The sequence below is a fragment of the Carassius auratus genome, unplaced genomic scaffold (genome assembly GCF_003368295.1).
Source record: "Carassius auratus strain Wakin unplaced genomic scaffold, ASM336829v1 scaf_tig00215189, whole genome shotgun sequence".
In the NCBI taxonomy this organism is placed as follows: Eukaryota; Metazoa; Chordata; class Actinopteri; order Cypriniformes; family Cyprinidae; genus Carassius; species Carassius auratus.
Genome location: NW_020527974.1, coordinates 294,709 through 317,937, shown reverse-complemented (window position 1 = coordinate 317,937; position 23,229 = coordinate 294,709). Strand labels below are relative to the sequence as shown.

At 36.5% G+C, this 23,229-nt stretch overlaps 1 protein-coding gene across 1 annotated transcript in view; it reads left to right on the top strand.

Moving 5' to 3' along the window:
• Positions 1–22,542, top strand: part of LOC113093853 (reticulon-4 receptor-like) — an 83,112-nt gene extending 60,570 nt beyond the window's left edge. Inside the window, exon 2 of the mRNA XM_026259430.1 lies at positions 20,703–22,542. Within this exon, the coding sequence (XP_026115215.1) occupies positions 20,703–22,120 (1,418 nt within the window). The 3' untranslated portion in view covers positions 22,121–22,542. The remainder of the gene's footprint in view (positions 1–20,702) is intronic.
• The last annotated feature ends 687 nt before the right edge of the window (positions 22,543–23,229 follow it).

Genomic DNA, 23,229 nt, shown 5'->3' with positions numbered 1-23,229 from the left:
AATAAACGTTCCTGAGCATACGAGACTTCATTCAAAAACAATAAAAATCTGACAAACCCCAAACTTTTGAATAGTAAACTATTCAAGTAGTTTACTTGGCTAAATATTGGTCTGTTTGAGAGCAGGGAGGGTAATAATAGCAGCCTGCCTATTAATGGGCTATAGAGAGAGATTTTTGTATACTAACAAGTGTAATCAGTGTAGTCGTCTAAATCTACTCAAACGACTGTTACTGGTGTAGGCTATAAATGGCCAGCAGTATCTTTAACAAGACTTATAAAAAGCCTTTGTCTGGAAAGATCATAGAGAAATCATGGAAATCACTGGTTAAGTGTGGGAGACCTGTATTAACAGCTCAGAAATGTGGAGACACGTTTGTGCTGAATCCACAATGTCTGTAATGTGGTTTATGTTTGCTAACTTAATCAAGACAATGGATTTTCGATACCCTTGTCACATAGGCCTTCAAGTAAGCATTTGGAGTAATTGTGTCAGCTCCTTTACACTTGTCCTAACTTTATTCATGCTAAAACCATTAACATCTGCTCGCTGCATCAATACAGAGCATTGCCAGAAGTGTACAAACCTCTTAAAGAAGGATAAAGACTTGATAATTCACTTTTATATTCTCTTGTAAAGTATTTTAAAAACCAAGAAATGTAGCGGGTAATACTGTCTATAATAAAAAAGCATATGAAAGAGAAACATGCAGTAATAATAATAATAATAATAATAATAATAATAATAATAATAATAATACTAATAATATTTAAAAAAAATAAATAACTTATTTATTATAATAATAATAATAATTATTATTATTATTATTAATAATAATCATCATCATCAACATCATCATTATTATTATTATTCTATATTATTATTATTATTATTATTATTATTATTATTAAATTACTTTTGTAATATTTCACTGTAAAAAAAATCTAAGAAAATAATAATAATAATAATAATAATAATAATAATAATAATAATAATAATAATAATATTATAATACATATTTTAAATGTAACTTTTTAATTTACAGTACTAATATTTATGGCTGTCTTAACTGCTTCATTTTCAAATCCTTTGCCAACATTTTGACAGAAAAAAAAAAAAAAATAGCAGTAAGCTTTTAAAGATTCTCTTTTGTTGACAAGTGGACAATTGTTTTGCACACAGTATGATCCCAAATGCACATCAGAGTGACTTAAAGCAGCCTCAGGTTAATATACTTTGTTTGGTAACCAATTAATCTTATTGAAAACAGCACAGACACACATACTCGAACTCGATCTGCTCAGTCGTCTCTGCTCTCATTTCACAGATATCCGTGCATTCACGCACTTCCACAGACAGGATGATAATGTAGCATCAGGCCAATAACTCAGCAACGATGATGGAAAGCCTCTTGGATTGTATGCAGCTGAATCATTAGCTCCCACTTTCCCTCAGTCTGGAGTAATGCATTTTTACCCCCTTAGGCTGGCAACCTGGAAATGCAAAATTGAATTTTATTGCTAATAAAAGCTCTGGGAAAAAGGGGGAATACAGTTAGTCAATGCTAGAGAAAAAAGAACATCATTTTAATGGTGTTGTGATGGCTCGTTTGCCATACAATTAAGGGGAGATCTTTTAGAGAGCCTTCCATCAGATTGAATACACAAAGGAAAGGCTTTGGGTGAACGCCGGTGGCATTTTTGTGAATTTGAAGGGCACTGTGGAAAGGGGACGCTACTTGTAGGCTGGTTCCAGACATAGAGTGGCACTTCCAGGATCTAATTTGGCTGTTTACAATATAAGCCTGAGGTAACTTTTTTTTATTTAAAAAAATCGGTTGCTTTTATGCACCCTGAATCTGTTAAATATTTAATACTATATATATTAGGGCTGTGCGATGTGGAAAAAAAAAAAAAAAAAAAAAACTATCACTATTTTTTTGACCAATTTAGCAATTTCTATTTTAATCATTATTTTGACACAGACATGCTTTACAGTCATGAATGCATTCAGTATAAATTAGAAAAATATTTCCAAAAGACAACCAATGAGAGCTTTATCAAAAAGTTGTAACGTTTCTCTAGAACAGACATTAAGTCAAAATAATCACTAAGTAAAGATGTCAAACAAAAATATCTAGACATATGGCAAAAAATAAATAAATAAATAATAATAATAGTAAATAAATAAATAAAATAAAACCTGTGTCCAGGGATTTTTTTTTTTTCTTTTTTGCCATGCATTGGTCATAGAGCTCATGTAGCGGTGCCTCAGGTGTTGAAATATATTTATTGTCTGCAGTGTGTATACAGGATGTGTACGTGGTTCAGAAGCAGCAGCTAGAGCACATTATTGTAACACGAAAGCACATTAAAATAATGTCGCGAGTGCGAATCTCTCTGCTCACACGCAGATTTCCTTTGCTCTGTTACAAAACCAGACGCGCCTGCTCAGATACACGCTGCTCTCGCCCGGGAGAGAGTGTGTGCACTTAAAACGTGTCTCTTTTCGCTCAAATTGTGTCCACAACTCTCTCTATGCTCATGCGCTAGATATTAAATCTTTTCACACCTTTCTATTTCTAACCTCACATCTTTCACCGTGTGCAGTGTGAACGTTCTGATCCATTAACATGGGCTCGGAAAAAATACTCCTTACAGACAGTGTGTGTGAACCTGGAGTTAGGCATATGCCCAGTCTGTTCTGTTCGCGCTGCATCCTGATTGGTTCGGATAGCAGACTGCCCTCATCTGCATTGTTAATCCTTTTGATTTTTTATTTAAAAAATTCACAAGAATGTATCCTTTCATTGGATAATAAGAATTTAAAACGGAGGGGAAATATCATTATGAAATTAATGTTTTTCTCAAATACTCATTGGACACAATTATTGGCACCCCTAGAAATTCTTATGAGTAAAATATCTCTGAAGTATATTCCCATTCATATTCACAATTTTGAGCACTCCAGCATGATTATAAACATGAAATTATCCAGCCATTGCTTCCTGTTTCACAGAAATATAAAGTGGAGGGAAAACAAAGCCCAAATGCCCTTAATCATCCATCACAATCAGAAAAACCTAAGAATATATTTCTGATGTGCAGCAAAAGATGATTGAGCTTCACAAATTGATGAAGTGGCTTTAAGAAAAGAGCTAGAGCAGTGACAATTCCCATTTCCACCATCAGGACAATAATTAAGAATTTCCAATCAACAGAAAATGTAAGAAAACTGCCTGGAAGAGGTCGTGTGTCTTTATCCTCCTAATGCATGGTGAGGAGGTCAGTTTGAGTGGCTAAAGACTCTCCAAGGATCACAGCTGGAGAATTGCAGAAAATAGTTGAGTTTCTGGTTCAGAAAACCTTTAAAAAAATTGTCAAACTGAACCTACATCAACACATGTTGTTTGGGAGGGTTTCAAGAAAAAATCTCCTAGCTCATCAAAAAACAAACTAAAGCATATTCAGTTATCAGACACGACTGTAACTTCAAATTTTTAGCAGTAAACACACAAGATGGAATTGGTGAAAACAGGGATAAAAAGTACCCCATGTGTACAACGAAATATACAGCTGTATTTTTGATGTTGTGGGCCTATATTTCTGCTGGAGGTCCTGGATATCTTGTTTAAACCCATGGCATCATGGATCCTATTAAATACCAACAGATAAAAAATCAAAAAGTGACTGACTCTGTTAGAAATCTTATAATGGGCCATGTTTGGATCATTCAACCGTACAATAATCCAAATGCAAACCTCAAAAACAACACCGAAATGGGTCACTGAGCTCAAAACCAAGCTTCAGCTAAAGCCATTCCAGTCCTCTGACCTGAACCCTACAGAAAATGAGAGGAGTGAACTGAAGAGGAGAAGCTGGGAATCTGAAGGGTCTGGAGTGATTCTGGATGAAGGAATGGTCTCTGATCTCTTGTCAGGTGTTCTCTAACCTCATCAGGCATTATAGGAGACAGTTTTGAGCTGTTAAACTGGCAAATGGAGGTTTAAAAAATATTTCAAAAAGAGGGTGTCCTTAATTGTGTTCAATAAGAGGGTGTCCTTAATTTATTTCATAATGATATTTCCCCCCATTTTAAATTCTTATTATCCAATGAAAGGATACATTTTTGTGAAATTTTCAAATAAAACATCAAAAGGATTAACAATGCAGATTAATTTTCACAGCCTTTTTTGATCATATTTGCCAAGGGTGCCAATATTTGTGGGCATGACTGTCTATTTACATAATTTTGTGCAGCTTTATTTATTCTAAGCACTGTGCGAAGAGGGGTTATTCATTAGAGGCATTATTATATGTTCAAATGTTTGGGGTCATGATCTTTTTATGTCTCTTAAGTTCATCAAAGCTGTATTTATTAAATTAAAAAAGCAATAGAAACAGTAATTTTGAAAAAATAATAATAATAAAATAAATAAATAAATAAATACATCTATATGAATATATTTTTTCAAATGTAATTTTAAAAGCTGAAATTTCAGCATCATTACTCCAGTCTTAAATCTCAGGAACCTTAGATGAATGGAAAGTTCAAAATAACAGCAATTACTTAAAGCTGCAGTAAGGAACTTTTGTAAAAATATATTTTTTACATATTTGTTAAACCTGTCATTATGTCCTGACAGTAGAATATGAGACAGATAATCTGTGAAAAAAATCAAGCTCCTCTGGCTCCTCCCAGTGGTCCTATTGACATTTGCAGAAAGCCATCCGCTCCCTGTAAAAAACAACCAATCAGAGCTGCGGTCCGTAACTTTGTTTGTGTTCAAAATGTAGAAAAATGTATATAATAAGCGAGTACACCATGAATCCGTTTTCCAAACCGTGTTTTTAGCTTGTCCTGAATCACTAGGGTACATCTATAATAAGTGTTTAAATTCGGACTATTTTAGATTGCTTCGGGGGTACCGCGGCGGAGTAACCCAGTACCTTTGTGATTCTTCATAGACATAAACAGAGAGAAGTAGTTCCGGCTACAATGTTTTTCCAACAGAGGCAAGCAGTTCTGTTTATTAACCGCTAGAGCATCAAAAGTTACCTACAGCAGCTTTGAAGTACAAATCTTCTGAAACATTTTTTATGTCTTTACTGACACTAAATATACAGGAGCTGGACAAAAAGTTGATTTCACTCATTCCATTTAAAAAGTGGAACTTGTATGTTATATTCAAAATTTATTCGCAAACCATCACTGACTGTGGAAACTTTACACTGGACCTCAAGCAACGTGGATCGTGTGCCTCTCCTCTCTTCTTCCAGAATCTGTGACCCTGATTTCCAAAGGAAATGCAAAATATACTTTCATCAGAGAACATAACTTTGGACCACTCAGCAGCAGTCCAGTCCTTTTTGTCTTTAGCCCAGGCGAGATGCTTCTGACGCTGTCTGTTGTTCAAGAGTGGCATGACACAAGGAATGTGACAGCTGAAACCCATGTCTTGCAGTCCACTCTTTGTGAATCTCCCCCACATTTTTGGATGGGTTTTGTTTCACAATCCTCTCCAGGGTGTGGTTATCCCTATTGCTTGTACACTTTTTTTTCTACTGCATCTTTTCCTTTCCTTCGCCTCTCTATTAATGTTCTTGGACACAGAGCTATTTGAAAAGCCAGCTTATTTTGCAATAACCTTTTGTGTCTTGTCCTCCTTGTGCAAGGTGTCAATGGTCATCTTTCGGACAACTGTCAAGTGAGCAGTCTTCCCCATGATTGTGTAGCCTACAGAACTAGACTGAGAGACAATTTAAAGGCCTTTGCAGGTGTTTTGAGTTAATAAGCTGATTAGAGTGTGGCACCAGGTGTCTTCAATATTGAACCTTTTCACAATATTCTAATTTTCTGAGATACTGAATATGGGATTTTCCTTAGTTGTCAGTTATTATCATCAAAATTAAAAGAAATAAACATTTGAAATATATCAGTATGTGTGTAATGTGTGCATTTTTATTTATTAATTAAGAAAAAAAAAAACTTTTAAATAAAGAAACAGATTTTTAGCCCATGTAATGTTTTAGTTACAGCATCTAACAGCAGGGGCCCATTGTTGACACTAACGAGGCTTTAGCCCTACTGCAGTTAAAAATAATAAATGGTATTTCTTCCAGATCATTTGTTACACTGAAAGTGGAAGGTCAGGTTGTGTGCATTGCATTGTATGCTGTGTTGTACAATGCACACTTTAGTAAATGTAGAAGGTCATGTTGGCAATGCATGCATACTGGGCACAGTATATATGTGCAATATACTGCAGAACAAGCAAAGAATTTATGGAGGCAGGCTATAAATAGAGCATGAAAACAATGCAAATTTGTCATCACATTTGTAGCCCTCCAAACAAAGAATTTAATAAACAAAGTATTTTTAATCTTGAATGAAAAACTCTTAATGCTGGCAAATGTGGAGTTCAAGGCACCTACAATCCTCAGAGCATGTCAACACGAGGGAGCGAAATGTTAAACTGATGAGACAGTTCCTGACAAGTCAATGTCTGACTATGAAATATTTAGCAGGTGTGTGCAACCGCAGGTCTTAAGCCATCCGAACTCTCATTTTGAGAGACACACGATGAACACACTCTTCTGCTGTTTAATAATGATGAACATACGCAATGAATGTGCTTTTATACACGCTTAATTCTTAATTCCGCTGGATATGTGATGAATGTTCTCTACTTACTGTACACTCTTCTGACTTATCTGGATATTTTATGTCAATAGCTAATGCCTATAGAGTAGTTGAAGGTGTGTTCCTTCAGTACACATTAATACAATGAAAGGTGTTATGATCATTGAAAGCATTGGCACATATACTGTATAAATGGTTTCCGAAAGGATGTCAATGCAAACCATTGAGACCATTTAAGACCAAATTTTCTCCCTTTATCATTTTCTATCAGCTAGTAGGTGTCATTCTGGATTCCCAGTGTTTATCTTTTATTTCCAGCTGAAATACAGGCTGAGCTGTGACACTTGTGCTTTGACGTGTGATTCTGAGCAAAGTCATGCAAAAGTCATGCACCCCACCTCCTCCTACAGAGAGCAGAGAAACTGGGTCTCCGCTGGCAGAATATGGATTACCCACTCATATGAGTTACATAATATATGCACCATTTTAAAAACTGACAGAATGATAAAATGCCAGCATGCTTTTAAGAAAAGCCTTTGTTGTCTGTTTATTTTAGTGCGAGTGAGGCAAGCTATTTTTAAAATGCCTGAGAAATATAGAACTGCTTTGGTCACACGTTTACACGGCGTGGTTGATTTTGAGTATGTAGAACAAGGGACACATCCATTGTTTTATCCCAAGGACACAAAATAAACTGTCAGGTTTTAAAGCAGACACAAAAGAACAATATTTCAGAAGTGTTTTCCAGTTTATCTCAAGAACTGACGCTTTTCACTAAACTGGAGAAAAGCTAGCTTGTATTGCATATCTATTCCATGTTGTGTCTGTAAAGAATCTGAGCCGTATCGTCTGACCTACAGCTGACCACAGAGCGAGACAGCGAGACGCTCCCATTCAAACACTTAATCACAGGAGCTCAATATTGACAGTTGACAGCTCAACGGTGCCATTCAGCTATTTTTATCCAGAGTTCATCGAAATTTGAGAGGTCCTTGAGTCTTGTGTTTGTCTGACTGCTACAGGTGGATGCAGTGAGTGAAATCGTATCACTGCCATCAATGGTGTAGAGCATCATGAAAAGAAGGTTAAAAAGCTAATGATGTAAAATATGTTTTATATAGTCTATGTGTGACCAAGCACCATTCGTTTGCTGCATCCAGTGAAAGAGGATGTAATGGCTTGGACAGTTTAATGGGGTTTGATGTACTGTGTAGACATAATCTAACATTTTCATTGAAATCTCCTATTAAAGCTATAAATGGAGCAATAGTTCAGAAGTTGTCATGATAGTGATATCACATTAAATTAAATGCCTGTACCATTTTATATGCATAATGTGACATATTTACTAGTGAAATGCAAGTTTTTTTACAACTGCTACTTTTTTATATCTTGCAATATTTTTATCTCACAAAAAAAGTTTTTATCTCATTTGAGTTAACAGTATATCTCACATTTCTGAATTTTTTTTTTTTGTTTTTTTTTTTTGAATTAATAGCTTACGATTTAGACTTTTATCTCAGAATTCTGACATTTCCCTTAGAATTTTAAGTTGAACTCTCGTCTTCTCCTAAATTTTTGATGCACATGCACATGCAGGAGTATGAGGGGGGAAAAGTCAGAATGGCAAGAAATTCTCAAAATTCAGAGAAAACTTCAGAATATATATATATATATATATATATATATATATATATATATATATATATATATATGTGTGTGTGTGTGTGTGTGTGTGTGTGTGTGTGATATTCAAAGAGGAATAAAAATGTAATTGAGGATTGATTGGAGTGAGAATAATATATCTGTATGGCAGGTGGATAGAAGGGAGGGAATGCAAAACGTTAGCCAATAAAAGATATTGTAATTTACATAATGAGGTTTAGATGTTACCATAGGCATGTTTAATTCCAGGAGTAAAAATGCTTGCAAAAAAATAAAATAAAAAAATAAAAACAGGCAAGAAATGCCTGTTTTTGCTGCAAGAAACCTTGCCTCATTAAAAATTTAATTTAGGAGATAAAATAGGAGTGTAGAAAAGGACCTGTTTAATAGGTTTTAGTAGTCTCTAGGTAGAAGCTACACCACAGTGCCTGTAACTATATGAACTGTGGGTTATGATCTTACATAATAAATGCACTAACAAGCAATACTCTGCAATTACATCAACGTGAGAGATGAGGACAGAAATTATTGCTGACCACAGAATAAAATCTACATATAAATTTATTAAAATAAGTCTGGCAAGCAAACGCTTTATTTTAATTTCTCTGTCTTGTCCTCCAGTTGCAGCTCGAGCCAATCTTCAGCCGTTTATTTGGATGAAAGTATTGTTTGTGTACTCAAGATAATGGCCAGTTGATGACTCTCTTTAAATGACAGCCTGTCCTCAGTTATCTGTAATCATGATTAAATGCTCAGAGATTCAAGCTGCCTTCAAGGAGTTTTTGCATTGAAAGATATTTCTATTGTAATGCATGGCATGCAAATACAGTTCCAGAATGAACATATGTGTGTTTATATATTGGGTGAGAAAAGCCTGAATGACAGCGCTTTGTGGGCAGAGCCAATTTTCTATTTGCTTCTAACATGCAACTATTTAAACTTGCAGATGTTTTTACTCTCGACTGCATTTCGAATCACTTTGCCACCCCAAACTGAATTAGCATGTTTATCCACCAGTCCAGTATCTCATTACGTTAGGCACCTAAAAGATGCCACTGTCAGTCTCGCTGAAGTTGGGGGATTTATAGCGCACGTCTTGACTCACAGAAAATAAATTGTTTACATTGTGATGAAAGCTGCTCGTCTGGCACGCCGCTGAATGTATTTTTCATGGAAACGCAGGCATAGAGGACCGTTTTTATTTTGACAGATCTGTCCAAGGGTTAGCAAACTGAAATTAAATGTGTATTTGTAGTGAAGTAAATATGCTGGATCTGAGGTATCTGAAAGGTATGACTCACCACCCTGCTGTACTAATTTAGCGTGATGTTTTAAATTAATAAATTTGATTTGAATCCTAAAATCAAAACTCCTCATATGCCACACAACCCACTTTTTGCTTTAAAATAAACACTTGAGTGGCTCCAGACAGAATCTGCTACTGATTTCAGCAGGAATATGTTCTGCATAATGTATTTAGAAATGATAAAATTAGTTTTAAAAGAGTTAAGAGTGCTAGCCAATATATGAAAGCTTAAACAAATGTATTAATTTGTTAATAATAATAAAAAATAAAAAAATCCCTGTATAAAATCCATAGATGTTAGCTTTGATATGCTAATGCCGTGTTGTTATTGTTAACTAAAACAAGACAATAATATTCACAATTGTTTCCATTACTTGGAATAAGGCTAAAATTATATATTAATAAAATATAAATATTGGGTGAACTTAAAATAAAGAAATAAATAATAAACTAAAAGCAGAAAAATGTAAATGTTGTAAAAAAAAAAAAAAAAAAAAAAAAAAGTTAAATAAAGTACTAAAACAATAAATGAATCAATAGGAAAAGAGAAAACAAAAACTAAGAAAAGACTTCCCTCTCCCTAGAAACTTCATCCAGCTGTTCCGGGGGGATACCGAGGCGCAAAGTCGGCGTCAGAGCAGATCTACTGGAGGGGCATTGGATCATCAGCGAGGGGGCACTGTCGTTTGATAAATATTTTTTGATGTACTGGCAACATCATAGTAGCATGGAAATTCAGACCTAAATCTGAAAGATCTATATAGAATGACAATGAATTTTTTTTTTTTTTTTTTTTTTTTTTTACCTGTCTTGATTCCTAATACACAACAGATGACGATTGTTAGGTTAAACGTTCAGAATACGATTCCATATAAAGTTAGTATAGCCTAGTTTAGCATTTTGCGACTGGACAGCGACTATTGTCACGTTCTACAAGTTCAGTAGCCTTCATTTTTGGGAAACGCGTGAGGAATTGCGGCTAACGTTCATAACCTTGCACATAGAGAGTGATTTTAAGAGATAAGATAGGCTAGGCTACATCGTTATCGGAAAACCCGGCCCAGAACAGATAGCCTAAGCAACAGAACAGGACAGAAAATAATAAAATAAATATAATATAGGCAAAAAAAAAAAAAAAAAAAAAACATAAAATAGGCCTACAATAAATAGCTATATCTTTTTTATACTTAATTAACAAATTAGGACGACAAAAATAAAACACTGAATCAGTTTGAAGCTTTGAAAAACCAGCAAAAAAATGTCCCCATCAGAAAAAGATTTTTCGTATAAATGTTTTTTGAAAACTTAAGGCTTTCTTCTTCATAAAACGAGATGGCCATTGGTGGTTGTCCGGAGCTAGCCTTCACAGAAGAAGGGCCAGCTTGGCTCTCATGGACTGTGGTACTGGTGGTCGTGGCCGGAGTATCTAAGTCTGCTGATTGACGAGCCTGCGGAGGTCTAAACCATTTTCGTAAATCCATTTATTTTTTTAATTTTTAAAATTAGCAGCTAACAACTGTCAGACAAACTAGATTGACAAACAGTTCTTCAACTTGAAATGGATTTTGCGCGCATTCTGCAAATCAAATGTAGCAAGTTTACTCGGCGACCAATAAGCATTAACCATGACAAAGCCTACAGTAGTAACGTGCCATGAACAACCACAATTATGCATTTTCCCCATTCTTTTATTTAATTTAAGCTGCAGTTTGAACATTTAATATTAAAATAATAACTGAAAGGGATATTTTTTGGGGGGCCATGCCATGGCCTGTAGGAGGGGCATTATTGACTGCTGGGGGGCATGGCCCTATAATGCCCCTCCACAGCACCGGCGCTGCAGAGGCGTTCCCAGGCCAGCCGAGAGAAATAGACCCAGCAGCATGGCCAGGTCTTCACCGGAAGGCTTCCAGGAGGCATCCGGAACAGATGCCCCAGCCACCTCAGCTGGCTTCTCTCTACGTGGAGGTGCAGTGGCTCTACTCTGAGCTCTTCCCAAGTGGCCAACTCCTCACCCTATCTCTAAGGGAGCGCCCAGCCACCCTACAGAGAAAGCTAATTTTGGCCGCCTGTATCTGGGATGTTGTCCTTTCGGTCATGACCCACAGCTCATGGAGAGTAGGTATGTAGATCGACCAGTAAATTGAGAGCTTTGCCTTGCAGCTCAGCTCCTTCTTTACCACGACAGACTGGTACATTGACCACATCCCTGCAGAAGCTGCACCTATCTGCCTATCAATCACCCGCTCCATCCTTCCCTCACTCGTGAACAAGACCCCTAGATACTTGAACTCCTCCACTTGATGCAGGAGCTCTCCACCAACTTGAACGGGACAAACAACCCTTTCCCGGCTGAGAACCTTGGAGGTGCTGATTCTAATCCCAGCCACTTCACACTCGGCTGCAAACCGTCCCAGCGCACGCTGAAGGTCCTGGCCTCCTGAATTCAACATGACAACATCATCTGCACAAAGCAGAGATGAAATCATGTGGTCCCCAAACCAGACACCCTCCAGCCCCTGCTGCGCCTAGACATCCTGTCCATAAAAATAATGAACAGCACCATTGATAAAGGGCAGCCCTGCCAGAATCCAACATGCACTGGGAACAAGTCTGACTTACTGCCGGCAATGCGAACCAAGCTCCTGCTTCGGTCGTACAGGGACAGGACAGCTCTTAACAGAGGGCCCCGGATCCCATACTCCCGGAGCACCCCCCATAGGATGCCGCGAGGGCCATAGTCATCCTAAAATGAATATGAAAGCTGAAAAATTTGAATTCAAAATATTAATACATAGTATAATAGTATAGAAATAATACTAAAATAGCACTGTGTTATTGTACATAAAAGGTAACAAAACATAAAAAATGTTTAGCCTTTTCTTAGTCAGGGTTATTATCGTTAACTAAAACTAAAACAATGAAAAGGTTATTGTTAATTGTAATAAAGCTGAAATAAAATAAAGTATAAATAAGAGATTAAAAACTTGTTTCTGTTAGTTGCCAAAGTAACATTTTGAGGTACTTTTTTATAGAATAAAAAAACACTCAAACTAAAAGTTAAATAAATAAAGTAATAATATGTTTGTTTGTTTTTTTGAGTATTAAAACTTAACTAAAATTAAAATGAAACAAAGTATAAACAAAAGCTAATTCAAAATATTACTAAAAACTATAATCATGCATTAAAAAATACCATAATAACACTGCTAGCAGTAACAGGATTCTATTAATGGTTTATGGCTCTGATTCTGTAGAGGTGCAGATTGCATAGGCCTATAATATTGACTCTCTTAGGTGCAATACTAGACCCTGAGCACTAAAACTATTAGGTATGACTATGTTGACTGTAGATGAAGCTTTGGGAACAGTTATGAATATAATATAATTATACTTGTGTTCTGTTTTTGTTTATATTCGCTCATAATCCAGGTGGAGCATGTGGGCTTGTGAGAAATGGGCAGGGAAATAATAATAGCTTGCAAGAGAAGTGCATTGCAGGGGTGGGAGGAGGAGGAAGGGAGAGAGAGAGTTGGAAGGTGTCATCATATATATTCAGACTATTAATATAATTGATATAATAATCAGATTGGGTCAATGGTTTTGGACCTGAAACCTCACTCACTCACTTTGAGCAGTGTTTACAGTGCCTTCATTGAAAATCCATCATTTAAATCCAGCATTCTCAGCTATAAAACACAAAGTACAAGTACAGTCTTACAAAGGCACGAGAGTAGATGTTTCTAGCTACTAAGCTCAATTCTATGACTGCTGGTTTTTAAATGTGCCAGAATTCTATAGAATTAATACGTTTATTCAGCAAGGACCCATGAAATTGCTCTAAAGTGACGGCAGATATTTATAATGTTACAGAAGATTTTAATTTCAAATAAACGCTGTTCTCTTGAACTTTCTTTTCATCAAAGAATTATAGAAAAATCAAGGTTCCACAAAATAGAAGCTGTTTTTAACATTGATAGTAATAATACGTGTGTTGAGCAGCAAATCAGCTTATCAGAATGACTTCTGAAGGATCATGTGACACTGAAGACTGGAGTAATGATGCTGAAAATTAAATGTTAAAATATATTCAAATAGAATAATGTTTTTTTTTTTTTTTTTTTCAATATACTGTTTGTTTTTACTGCAGCTTTTAATCAAATAATGCAGCCTTGGTGAATGTAAGAGATGCATTACAAAAACATTAAACTTAATAGCAAAAATAATTATAGGCTTCCACTGGTCAGAAACATTTGTATATTCAGTAAGGAAATGAAATAAATCTACCTAAAATGGCTTATATGTAGTTGTCTAAGCTGCTTTAAGAAAACAGATTTTTACTTTTGTATAATGGGAATGTGTTGGCCAAGCATTTATGTTTGCATTTGTGAACTTGCATAAAGTATGTTTCTGGCTTCAGTAGTAAACCAAAGTGTCTGTGTGCGTTTATTTATTTTTCCGCAACCTGCTCGATTCTCTGTTATTCATGAACCATCTGGCAAACTTAGAGCATGTGGTACAGACGGCAGACACAAATAAGTCCTGATCTGCTTCGCTTTGCTCCAGCGTCAATAAAATCATCTGCATTCCACAGCTCATGCTCAATGTTACTGCAGAAAGCTCTGGCATCTGTTCTCCTTGAGCATCCATCTTCACATTTCTGTCCCAACACCTTTCATCTCTGTCACCTTTCCTGTTGCCTCTTTACTCTCAGCCAATATCTCTTCCAAATGTTTCGTTCCCCTGCCCTTTATCTTCTTCTGGTGTCCTTATCTTTTATGTCCAGAGGATGCGTGGTAAATAATGTATGTTTTCAGGACAGTATGTCTAGACGTTTAGGGACACTAAATATTTATCTAGAAATATATATAGAATTTTTTTTTTTATTCATGTTTTTTTTTTTTTTTTTTTTTTTTTTTATGCTGTTCTTTTGGACTTTCTATTCATCAACAAATACTAGTGGAATTTTTATATATATGAAAATAGAAAGCAGTTATTATAATATATTTTACTAATATTTCACAATATGACTGTTTTTACTGTATTTCTGATCAAAGAATTGCAGCCTTGGTTAACATATAAGATACTTTAAAAATATTTCAGAAACATTACTGACCCCAAACTTTTGAATTCACTTATTTTAGTTTGAAAGGGGATCTATGCTCAAATCCCAACCTAATGTCTAGTTTTTGCTTTTAACTAAGTACATTTTCACTTGAGAACCAGTTATCATGTATTTTACATCAAAGTAGTCATATGATGTTAAAGAATCTGCTTCTTAGGCTTTTCTTTATATTACTCAAAAACAACAACAACAAAAAGCAATAAAACTGGCTGCAAAAATGCTCAATCTTAACCCCTGTGACTTTATTACACCAGACTTATGAGTGCTATGACCCATGCGATAGTCACTCAGGGAGGTCACATCAGGAACAGAAAAGAGTGCAAATGGAAAGACAAAATAAAGTCAAATAAGAAAAGAGGAAAGCAGACAAAAGAGGTGAAATTATATTACAGATTTTGCCGCAGGGAAGAAAAAGTTGGAAGCAATTATCAAAGACATTTAGAGGAGCTAAAAAAGAGAAAGAGCCTGCCATCAGCTACAACACCTACATCCACACCAACACTGCTACTGCTGTTGCTCTCCATCAGATGTAGAGGATCCATTCGTATTTACAGGTCAATAATGCCTACCGGGTGTTTAGAAACCGGTCCATCCAGTCACAGTGAGGAGAAAGCTGGACATGTGCTATTATTCCTGAACACTTCATCAGACCAGTGCTGTTTCTGGCTGTGTGTGTTGCTTAAAGCTCTGTAAATGATCTGAACAGTTTGTTTTGCCATCGTGTCACATGTAATAGAGTGCTGCAGTGATGATGTATTTTTTAGGCCAACCGTGAAGTTAGCATCACCGTGGTTCCCAGGACAAAAACCCATTGGCTTTTGGATAATTGTAGAAAATAAGCTCTATCACCAACAGAAGTTGGATATGTGGTGTTTTTTTTAAAACCTAAATACATTTGGTATAAAGAAAAAGCCAAAGTTATAAACAAAATACACCATAATCATGACTTCAATGTCAAAATGACTAAGTTTCTGACAACTTTTATAGTCTTTATTTAATAATATAATATAATATAATATAATATAATATAATATAATATAATATAATATAATATAATATAATATATTATAATATAATATAATATAATATAATATAATATAATATAATATATTTTTTTTATTATCCTATTTTTGTGTATGTTTTAACATGTAAACCTCACTTTACACAATACTGTATACATATCAAAAAAAAAAAAAAAAACACAAATTTAGCCTGGATTATTTTATTTCATTTATTTATGTATTTTTTTTTTTTCCAACGTTAGAAATTAAGGTAGCAGCAATTTAGCAAATTAATAGTTTGAACTACTTCACTGAGAAGTAATTATTATTATTTTTATTTTTTTTGTAATTTATAAAAGTTGTGTAATCTAAATTTCACTTAAATGTAGTGTCTAGCACTGCATGTCAACGGTTTACAAAAATAGATGAAATTTTAATCACTTTTTCTCTCTCTTTACATCTAAACTTGGCACTCAATATTAATTGGTGCTTTAATTCTGTGGTTAATTGGCCTTCAGAAAGCTCACAATGAAGCAGAACCAGTGGGTGCAAAAGAGGCTTGAAATGTGCTGAATTTATTTTTATATTTAGATGTTGGCGCTGTCGCTCATTTGTTTATTCAGAGGTAATGAGTCTAATTAATGTCAACTATACAGAAATGAGTAATGCTGTATATTCATTTAATACAGAAAATGATGCTGACGGGGAATGAATTGGCGGCAACTCAAATGCCCAAAGAACCCTTCAATGCGGTCCTAGGGCCGCTGGTTTCCAAAGCATTTTTATGCAGTTGCTAAGGTGTTCAGGGTGTTTTTCATGGCATTACTACGGTGTTTTGCGTGAATACTTACCCACCCATAAATCACATGTTCATGTTTGTGCCGCAGTATTTTATTCCTTGTTTTACATTTAAATGTATAAAGCATCCGTAAAGATGGATAAGAAGCAAAAATGTAAAGGATATAAAACTTATTTTCAGAGAATATGTCTTGAAAGCAGGTTTTTTATTTAGTTGTGTTATTTTTTATCATTGGTGTTTTTATGCATAAATCTAACAAAAATTTAGTTTAAGCTTAAATCATAACAAAACTAGCTTAAAATATTAAAATTTGTTGAAGAAAAATCTCACAATTATTGAAATAATCTAAATTGCAGCTAGTATTTATAATTAGTATTTACATAACTAGTGTTTACTAGTATTTATGATTAGTATTTACAGTTCTGAAGTCTTGTTTTAAGGATTGTTTTAATGAAAACTTATTAAGAAAAGAATAGGTTTCCTATATATGTGTCCATGACAGCTTCCACCCAATTTCATTTTTTATCCATACTATGGAAGATAATGGCTTCCATCAATTATTTAGTTACCAGCATTCTTCAAAATATCTTTTTTTTTTTTTTTTTGTGTTCAGCAGGAGAAAGAAATTCTGTTAATTTACATTCTGTTAAAGTGTACGTTTTGCAATTAGGAGTTTGTTTATATCCATCCACTCAATGTCCAAAACACCCCTGTTGGTCTCAAAAAAGTGGCTGCTATCACTTGTCAAATGCTCTTGTACGGTTGAGATAAAAATGGTGTAAATGTTGTTACATGCTCTCCATATGCCGGAGACATATGCAAATGTGCTAACTCAGGGATTGCCACTTGTCCCCTCTGTCTCTCTCTCTCTCTCTCTCTCTCTCTCTCTCTCTCTCTGTGCACACAATTATCTCAAGTCCTTGTTCAGTATTCTGTCTCCTTTTGTTTTCCATGCAAATAATTAAATTAGACAGCAGAGAAGTATCCTTGATTTCGCCTCCCTGTTTATCAATGGTTTATTTGCTCTCCCTTGGTGTCTTTTATAACAGGATGAGAGCTTTTCACACAAGTGGAGAGACAAGCAGCAATCAGTGCATTTTATGCAAAGCTGAAAACACTGTTTGGCTTGTCAGGTTTGCAAGAGGGTGGTCCTCAGCACGTCGACTGCGTGCTGCTAATAAGCTCGTCATCTGAGAATGCAGCTTGGCTTCTTTGCAAAATGAGTAAGCGGTCGGCTGGAGCATGGCCGCAATTATGAAGGATTCTCTTGAGTTTAGAAAAATACCAGAGGTAATGCAAAACTAATAGGTAGGTAAACAGTTTGAGAATGCCGCTGTATAGATTGTGGGCAGCAATGCAATAACCTTTTATGAAACGGGCTGTTGTTTCGATGGCACGACGGGATACGGGCATCCCCTTGACAGAAACGGAGAAAAAGAGAAATATAAAAAGGCAAAGCTAGGCTCCTTACTGGGATTAGAGAAAGGAGAGGCATGACCGGCATACTGATGGAGACGAGGTAGAAAACATTGAGTGCTCGTATGTAGTCGGTGTCTGCCAAATGGCCTTTACAGTGAAGGGAGCCCAGAAATAAAGGACATGGCTATGTGACTGTCCAGGGGACGAGACAGTGCGCCAAAATAATTGGAGGATGGCATATGACATTTTGAGTAGCTTTACTCAGCACTAAACAGATGAAAGACACCGAGGAGCCACAAGGTTAGCACGGGCGGCTACGGATGGAAAAAAAAGGGAGCTTTGAAAGCGGGGCTCCGCGTGCATTGTGTGGGTGGGGATAGTCCGCTAATGACTAGAAGATAAAACAGGAGGTCTGGTAGATTCATGAAGCCTAACGTTTCAAAGCGCGGCAATGGAATATTTTTGTCGGCAGAGAGGGTCGAAAGAGAAGCGCTGTGAAGCAGAAAGACGGAGAGGAAGGCTGACAGCTCACTGGTGGAAGATGACAGGAGCGGCAGAGGGAGAGGGAGGATATTTGAGGGAAAGTGTAACACAGGGATGCTGTCAAGCCTCAAGCAAGCTCCATTTAACAAGCTGCAAGATTGAGGGACAGAGAAGAATTCCAGGGAGCTGCGCAGGGGCGTCCACAGGCTCCTCTGCCTCCTGTGCATGCATGCGGAAATCTCTCACATTAGTCTGATTATGTAAATGTGATGCTTGATGAAACAGCTGGTGAATGGTCACAAGATATTGAGCTACTGTCAGTCCAGTCGTCCATCTGTCCATCTAATCTCAATAGTTGGTCCATCATCTAGATAGATAGATAGATTTCAAAAGATGATTAGATGAATAACCATTGATATTCTAGGACTGCTTCTAGACCAGAAGTATGAGATGTTGAGGATAGTTGACATGTGATGCCCAGATTGTCCAGAGATGAATATCTCTCTGCATCACTCTTTTAGTGATATATAGTGTCGTGCTTTATCGTCTGATCTCCTAAATAATGGCTGGCGTCAAGAATGACTGAATGAAAACAGCATTCCTTATCAGAACGCCTCCTGCAGATAAACCCACCCTCAGACACATCTGTGCAACATCCACACACACAGACCACTAGTCTTCAGATCAGAGATGAGAGGAGGCCATCTTATCTCTGACACTGCAGAACCACTTCAAGCATGTTCACACTCGCTACACTCCCATGAGGCTCAGATCCAACATTTGAGTCCTTCCCCTGGCCCCATCTCACCCCACCACACATTGAACACCCACAGCACACTTATCTTCCTCTGGACAGACTAAATGTCAACCCTTACACCATGCTGGAATGCGATTAGCTCTATCATTGCTATTAGCACTAGCTAATTTCGTTCAAGGCTCCCCCCAGTGTTTCATTTATCAGTTCTCGCAATTGGCTGGATTTTCTCGCTTGCATTGGCTGATGGATGGGAATGTATCCCTTGACACAAATTTTTGCCGGTAGCATTCACACATGCAGGCACAAGTACAGACAGGTCATGCACTCACAGGCAGGCAGCCATTTTAGAGCTGTTTAATATATAGAAGAACACATTTGGTTGCTGTGTCTGAATTAAATACATGCTGTTTTTAGTTAACTCATTTGAAATGGCTTATATAAGATGTATATCTTTTTTTAAAGATGAAGTAATTTCCTGGAGAAATTTACTACACATTTTCCTTCCTTTACAATGTGCATTCCCCCACCCCCCATAGATATTGTAAGTATTGTAATAGAAGTGTGATTATTAAAAAGATAACACGTCAGTTATTAAACGTATATTAAATGTAATGTAGTTAACATAATTATTATTTAGTAATAAAATGCATTTTATAATTCAAAGAAAAAATGCATTTTATATTGTCAGAAAAGGCAAAGCAAATTAGGAAAATATATGGAAATATTTAATTTCTATTATTCAATTTCTATTCTGTTCCATTTTAACCCATATTAATGCTAGACTCACATTGTTATAATTGTAATTTTTCGTAATAAGTATAATTTCAAAGCAACTTTTACAAACACTAACAATGTTTCACTACTATTCAAAAGTCTGGAGTTATTTTTTATGTTTTTGAAAGAAGTCTCTTGTGCTTATCAAGGCTGCATTTATTTATTTATAATAATAATAAAAAATAAAAATAAAAAAACAGCAATATTGTGAAATTAATCAATTTCAACTGTAATTTATTCCTGTGATGACAAAGTTGAGCATTTATCAGACATTAATTCAGTCTTCAGTGTCATATCGTCATATGTTCCTTCAAAAATGTTTGTGTTAAATACATATTAAGAAAATACAATACAGAAATCAAATATATGTACATATGTTCTGATAATCTCTTGTTTTCAGCGCTGAAAACAGTGGTGCTGTTTGATATTTTTCTGAAACTGATGCATTTTTGTAGTATTCTTTGTCTTCAATAAATAGAAAGTTAGACTGTTAAACTCTTCCTTTAAAATATAATCTTTCGATACATTACTGTTGCTTTTAATCAATTTAATGAATCCTGGTTGATTAAAAGTATCAAGAAAAAAAAAATTGTTACATTATCACAGTTACACATTCCCGTTTTCCTGCTTATTTAAAATTGCAAACATGAAATCATGTCTTTCCTGCCAAATTAAGTAGCTGCTGTCTTGACCTTAAGCTGACCCTATGGCTTTTTGTCTCTTCTCAACAGGTGGTCGCCTCCTCTGCCTGGTGTTGTGGCTTAACCTGGTGCCATTGATGAACGGCTGCCCGGTGAAGTGCGTGTGCTACAGCGAGCCGAAGCCAACCGTGGCCTGTCAACAGCAGGGTCTGTTCTCCATTCCCACCGAGATCCCCGTCCATAGCCAGCGAATATTCCTTCAGAGCAACAAACTGACAGTGGTCCGATCGACCAGCTTCAGTTCAGTACATAACCTCACTGTCCTGTGGATGTACTCGAATAACATCAGCCATATCGAGGCGGGGGCCTTTTATGGGCTGGAGAGACTGGAAGAGTTAGACATCGGTGACAACAGCAACCTTCGCATAATCAGTCCCACCGCATTTCGGGGTCTGACCAAGCTACACACCCTTCACCTGCACAGGTGCGGGCTGTCCGAGCTCCCGGTGGGAGTTTTCAGAGGACTCTTCTCGCTTCAATATCTCTACCTGCAGGATAATAACCTTCTGGCACTGCAAGATGACACTTTCCTCGACCTGGCCAACCTCACCCAACTATTCTTACATAACAACAAGATCAAGGTGGTGACCGACCACATGCTGCGTGGTCTCATCAATCTTGACCGTTTGCTCCTGCACCAGAACCGCATCATACACGTGCAACAGCGGGCTTTCAATGACCTGGGCAAACTGACCACCTTGTTTCTCTTTTTCAACAACCTCACGATGTTGACAGGAGAGGCCATGAACCCACTGGTGTCCCTTCAGTACCTGAGGCTCAACGGAAACCAGTGGATTTGCGACTGTCGAGCTAGGCCGCTGTGGGACTGGTTCAAACGCTTCAAAGGGTCTAGCTCCGAATTGGAGTGCCACCTTCCAACGTCTCTAACTGGGAAGGACCTTAAGCGACTGAAGAGCGACGATTTGGAGGGTTGCGTGGACTCTCCATCGCAGGTTCAAACCAGTATCTTCAACTCCAAGGCACGTGCTGGAAAGTTCCACTCACTTGATGATCCTCTCGTCGAAATCATTCCCAGGTGCTGTCTTTCGGATAATGACAAATCCTCCATTATCTCCAGTAAGTCCATCCCAGATCCTTCATCCTACAACAGCCGGCAGATCACCAACAATCCCCTGAAAGAGAAGGAGAACATCTCCAAAACCAAGTTTCGGGAGGTGGAGCGAACGAAAAACGACACTCGTAATAAGCAGAGTCTCAACGACGGACCTTTGGGAACCGTGTCCAACAACCTTGACCAGACCATGGACAAAATCAACCCGGATCTTCTGGACAATCTGGAACCTTCTACAGCGCCAACCAGAAAGAAAAAAAAGTGCTCCAAAAAGCCCAAATCAGACCAGTATTGTCTAAAGGCTCACGCATCCACCATTCAAGTATTGGCTGTTCTCTTTCCCCCCTTGTTCTTGTTGTCTCTGGCTTTGTCCTAGTTCATACTCTCGTCCATCAGTTTGCTCTTGACAATGACACAAAATACCTGCAGTAGCCTATGTGGACAGGCAAAAGATGATGAAAAAACATGGTTGAGAATAAGATGTAATGCTAAAAACGCATTAAAAGAAATGGATGCCTTTACAGAATACATGAGATCTAATGTATATAAAACTCGGTGCCCAAATGTTTGTTCTATGTACTTTTAATGTGCTGTGTTTAAGCAACACTGCGGAGAGTTCCCTATTCCCACATCATCTCCAAAAAAAAAAAAAGTTGATCTGAAAGTGACTATTGTAGATGAACCACAAAAAAAAGAGAAAAAAAAAAATCCTTAAACCATGACTAAACTATACCAGAGCGCCGAAAGCACCCAGGAATGTTGCCGATGAGAAAACGAAGGGGAGTGACATTATTTTTTCCCCCCAATATATATTTTTTTTATTTGAAAGTAATACATTTGTTCTATGCGTTTTTTTTTTTTTTTTTTTTTTTTTATGTTTCTAAGTATTTCTGTAAAGACTCTCCCCAAATATGTGCTATGTTCTGTTTGCGTCATGACACACACTGCAGGTGGCATCTTGGGAAGGAATGCTGTCTATTTGTTCACTGAAATTGCGATGGAATCATAGATTTGCATTTTATTTTGCTGGTGTACAAGCATAAATATATGACAAATAAAATATCTCATTTTTTACAGTTGGCTTCTCATCTGACTGGAGAATATAGCATGCACTGTACTATATAGCATATATTTAATAGAATATTGTAGTTATATTTCAAACAAAAGGTAATTATCCATAAAAAAGAAAAAAAAAATATTCAAAGACCAAATGAAACCCAAAGGAAGTGAATGTCTATTTTGTGTATATTCCATTAGGACTTAAACTTCAAAGACTCACATTTCTGCTCATTAATGAACTTTAACATAATCACTAATGATTCATCCATGTGTGAAGCTCAGAAATTCACAACTTGAAGCTTGCCAAAACAACCAGACATCTTTCATAACCACAGTAATGAATGTGACACTGACTGAAGTTGAGCGTACTCCTCGTAATACAGTTTTCTTCTATGGACTTGAAGTAATATTATGACATTTCTGAAG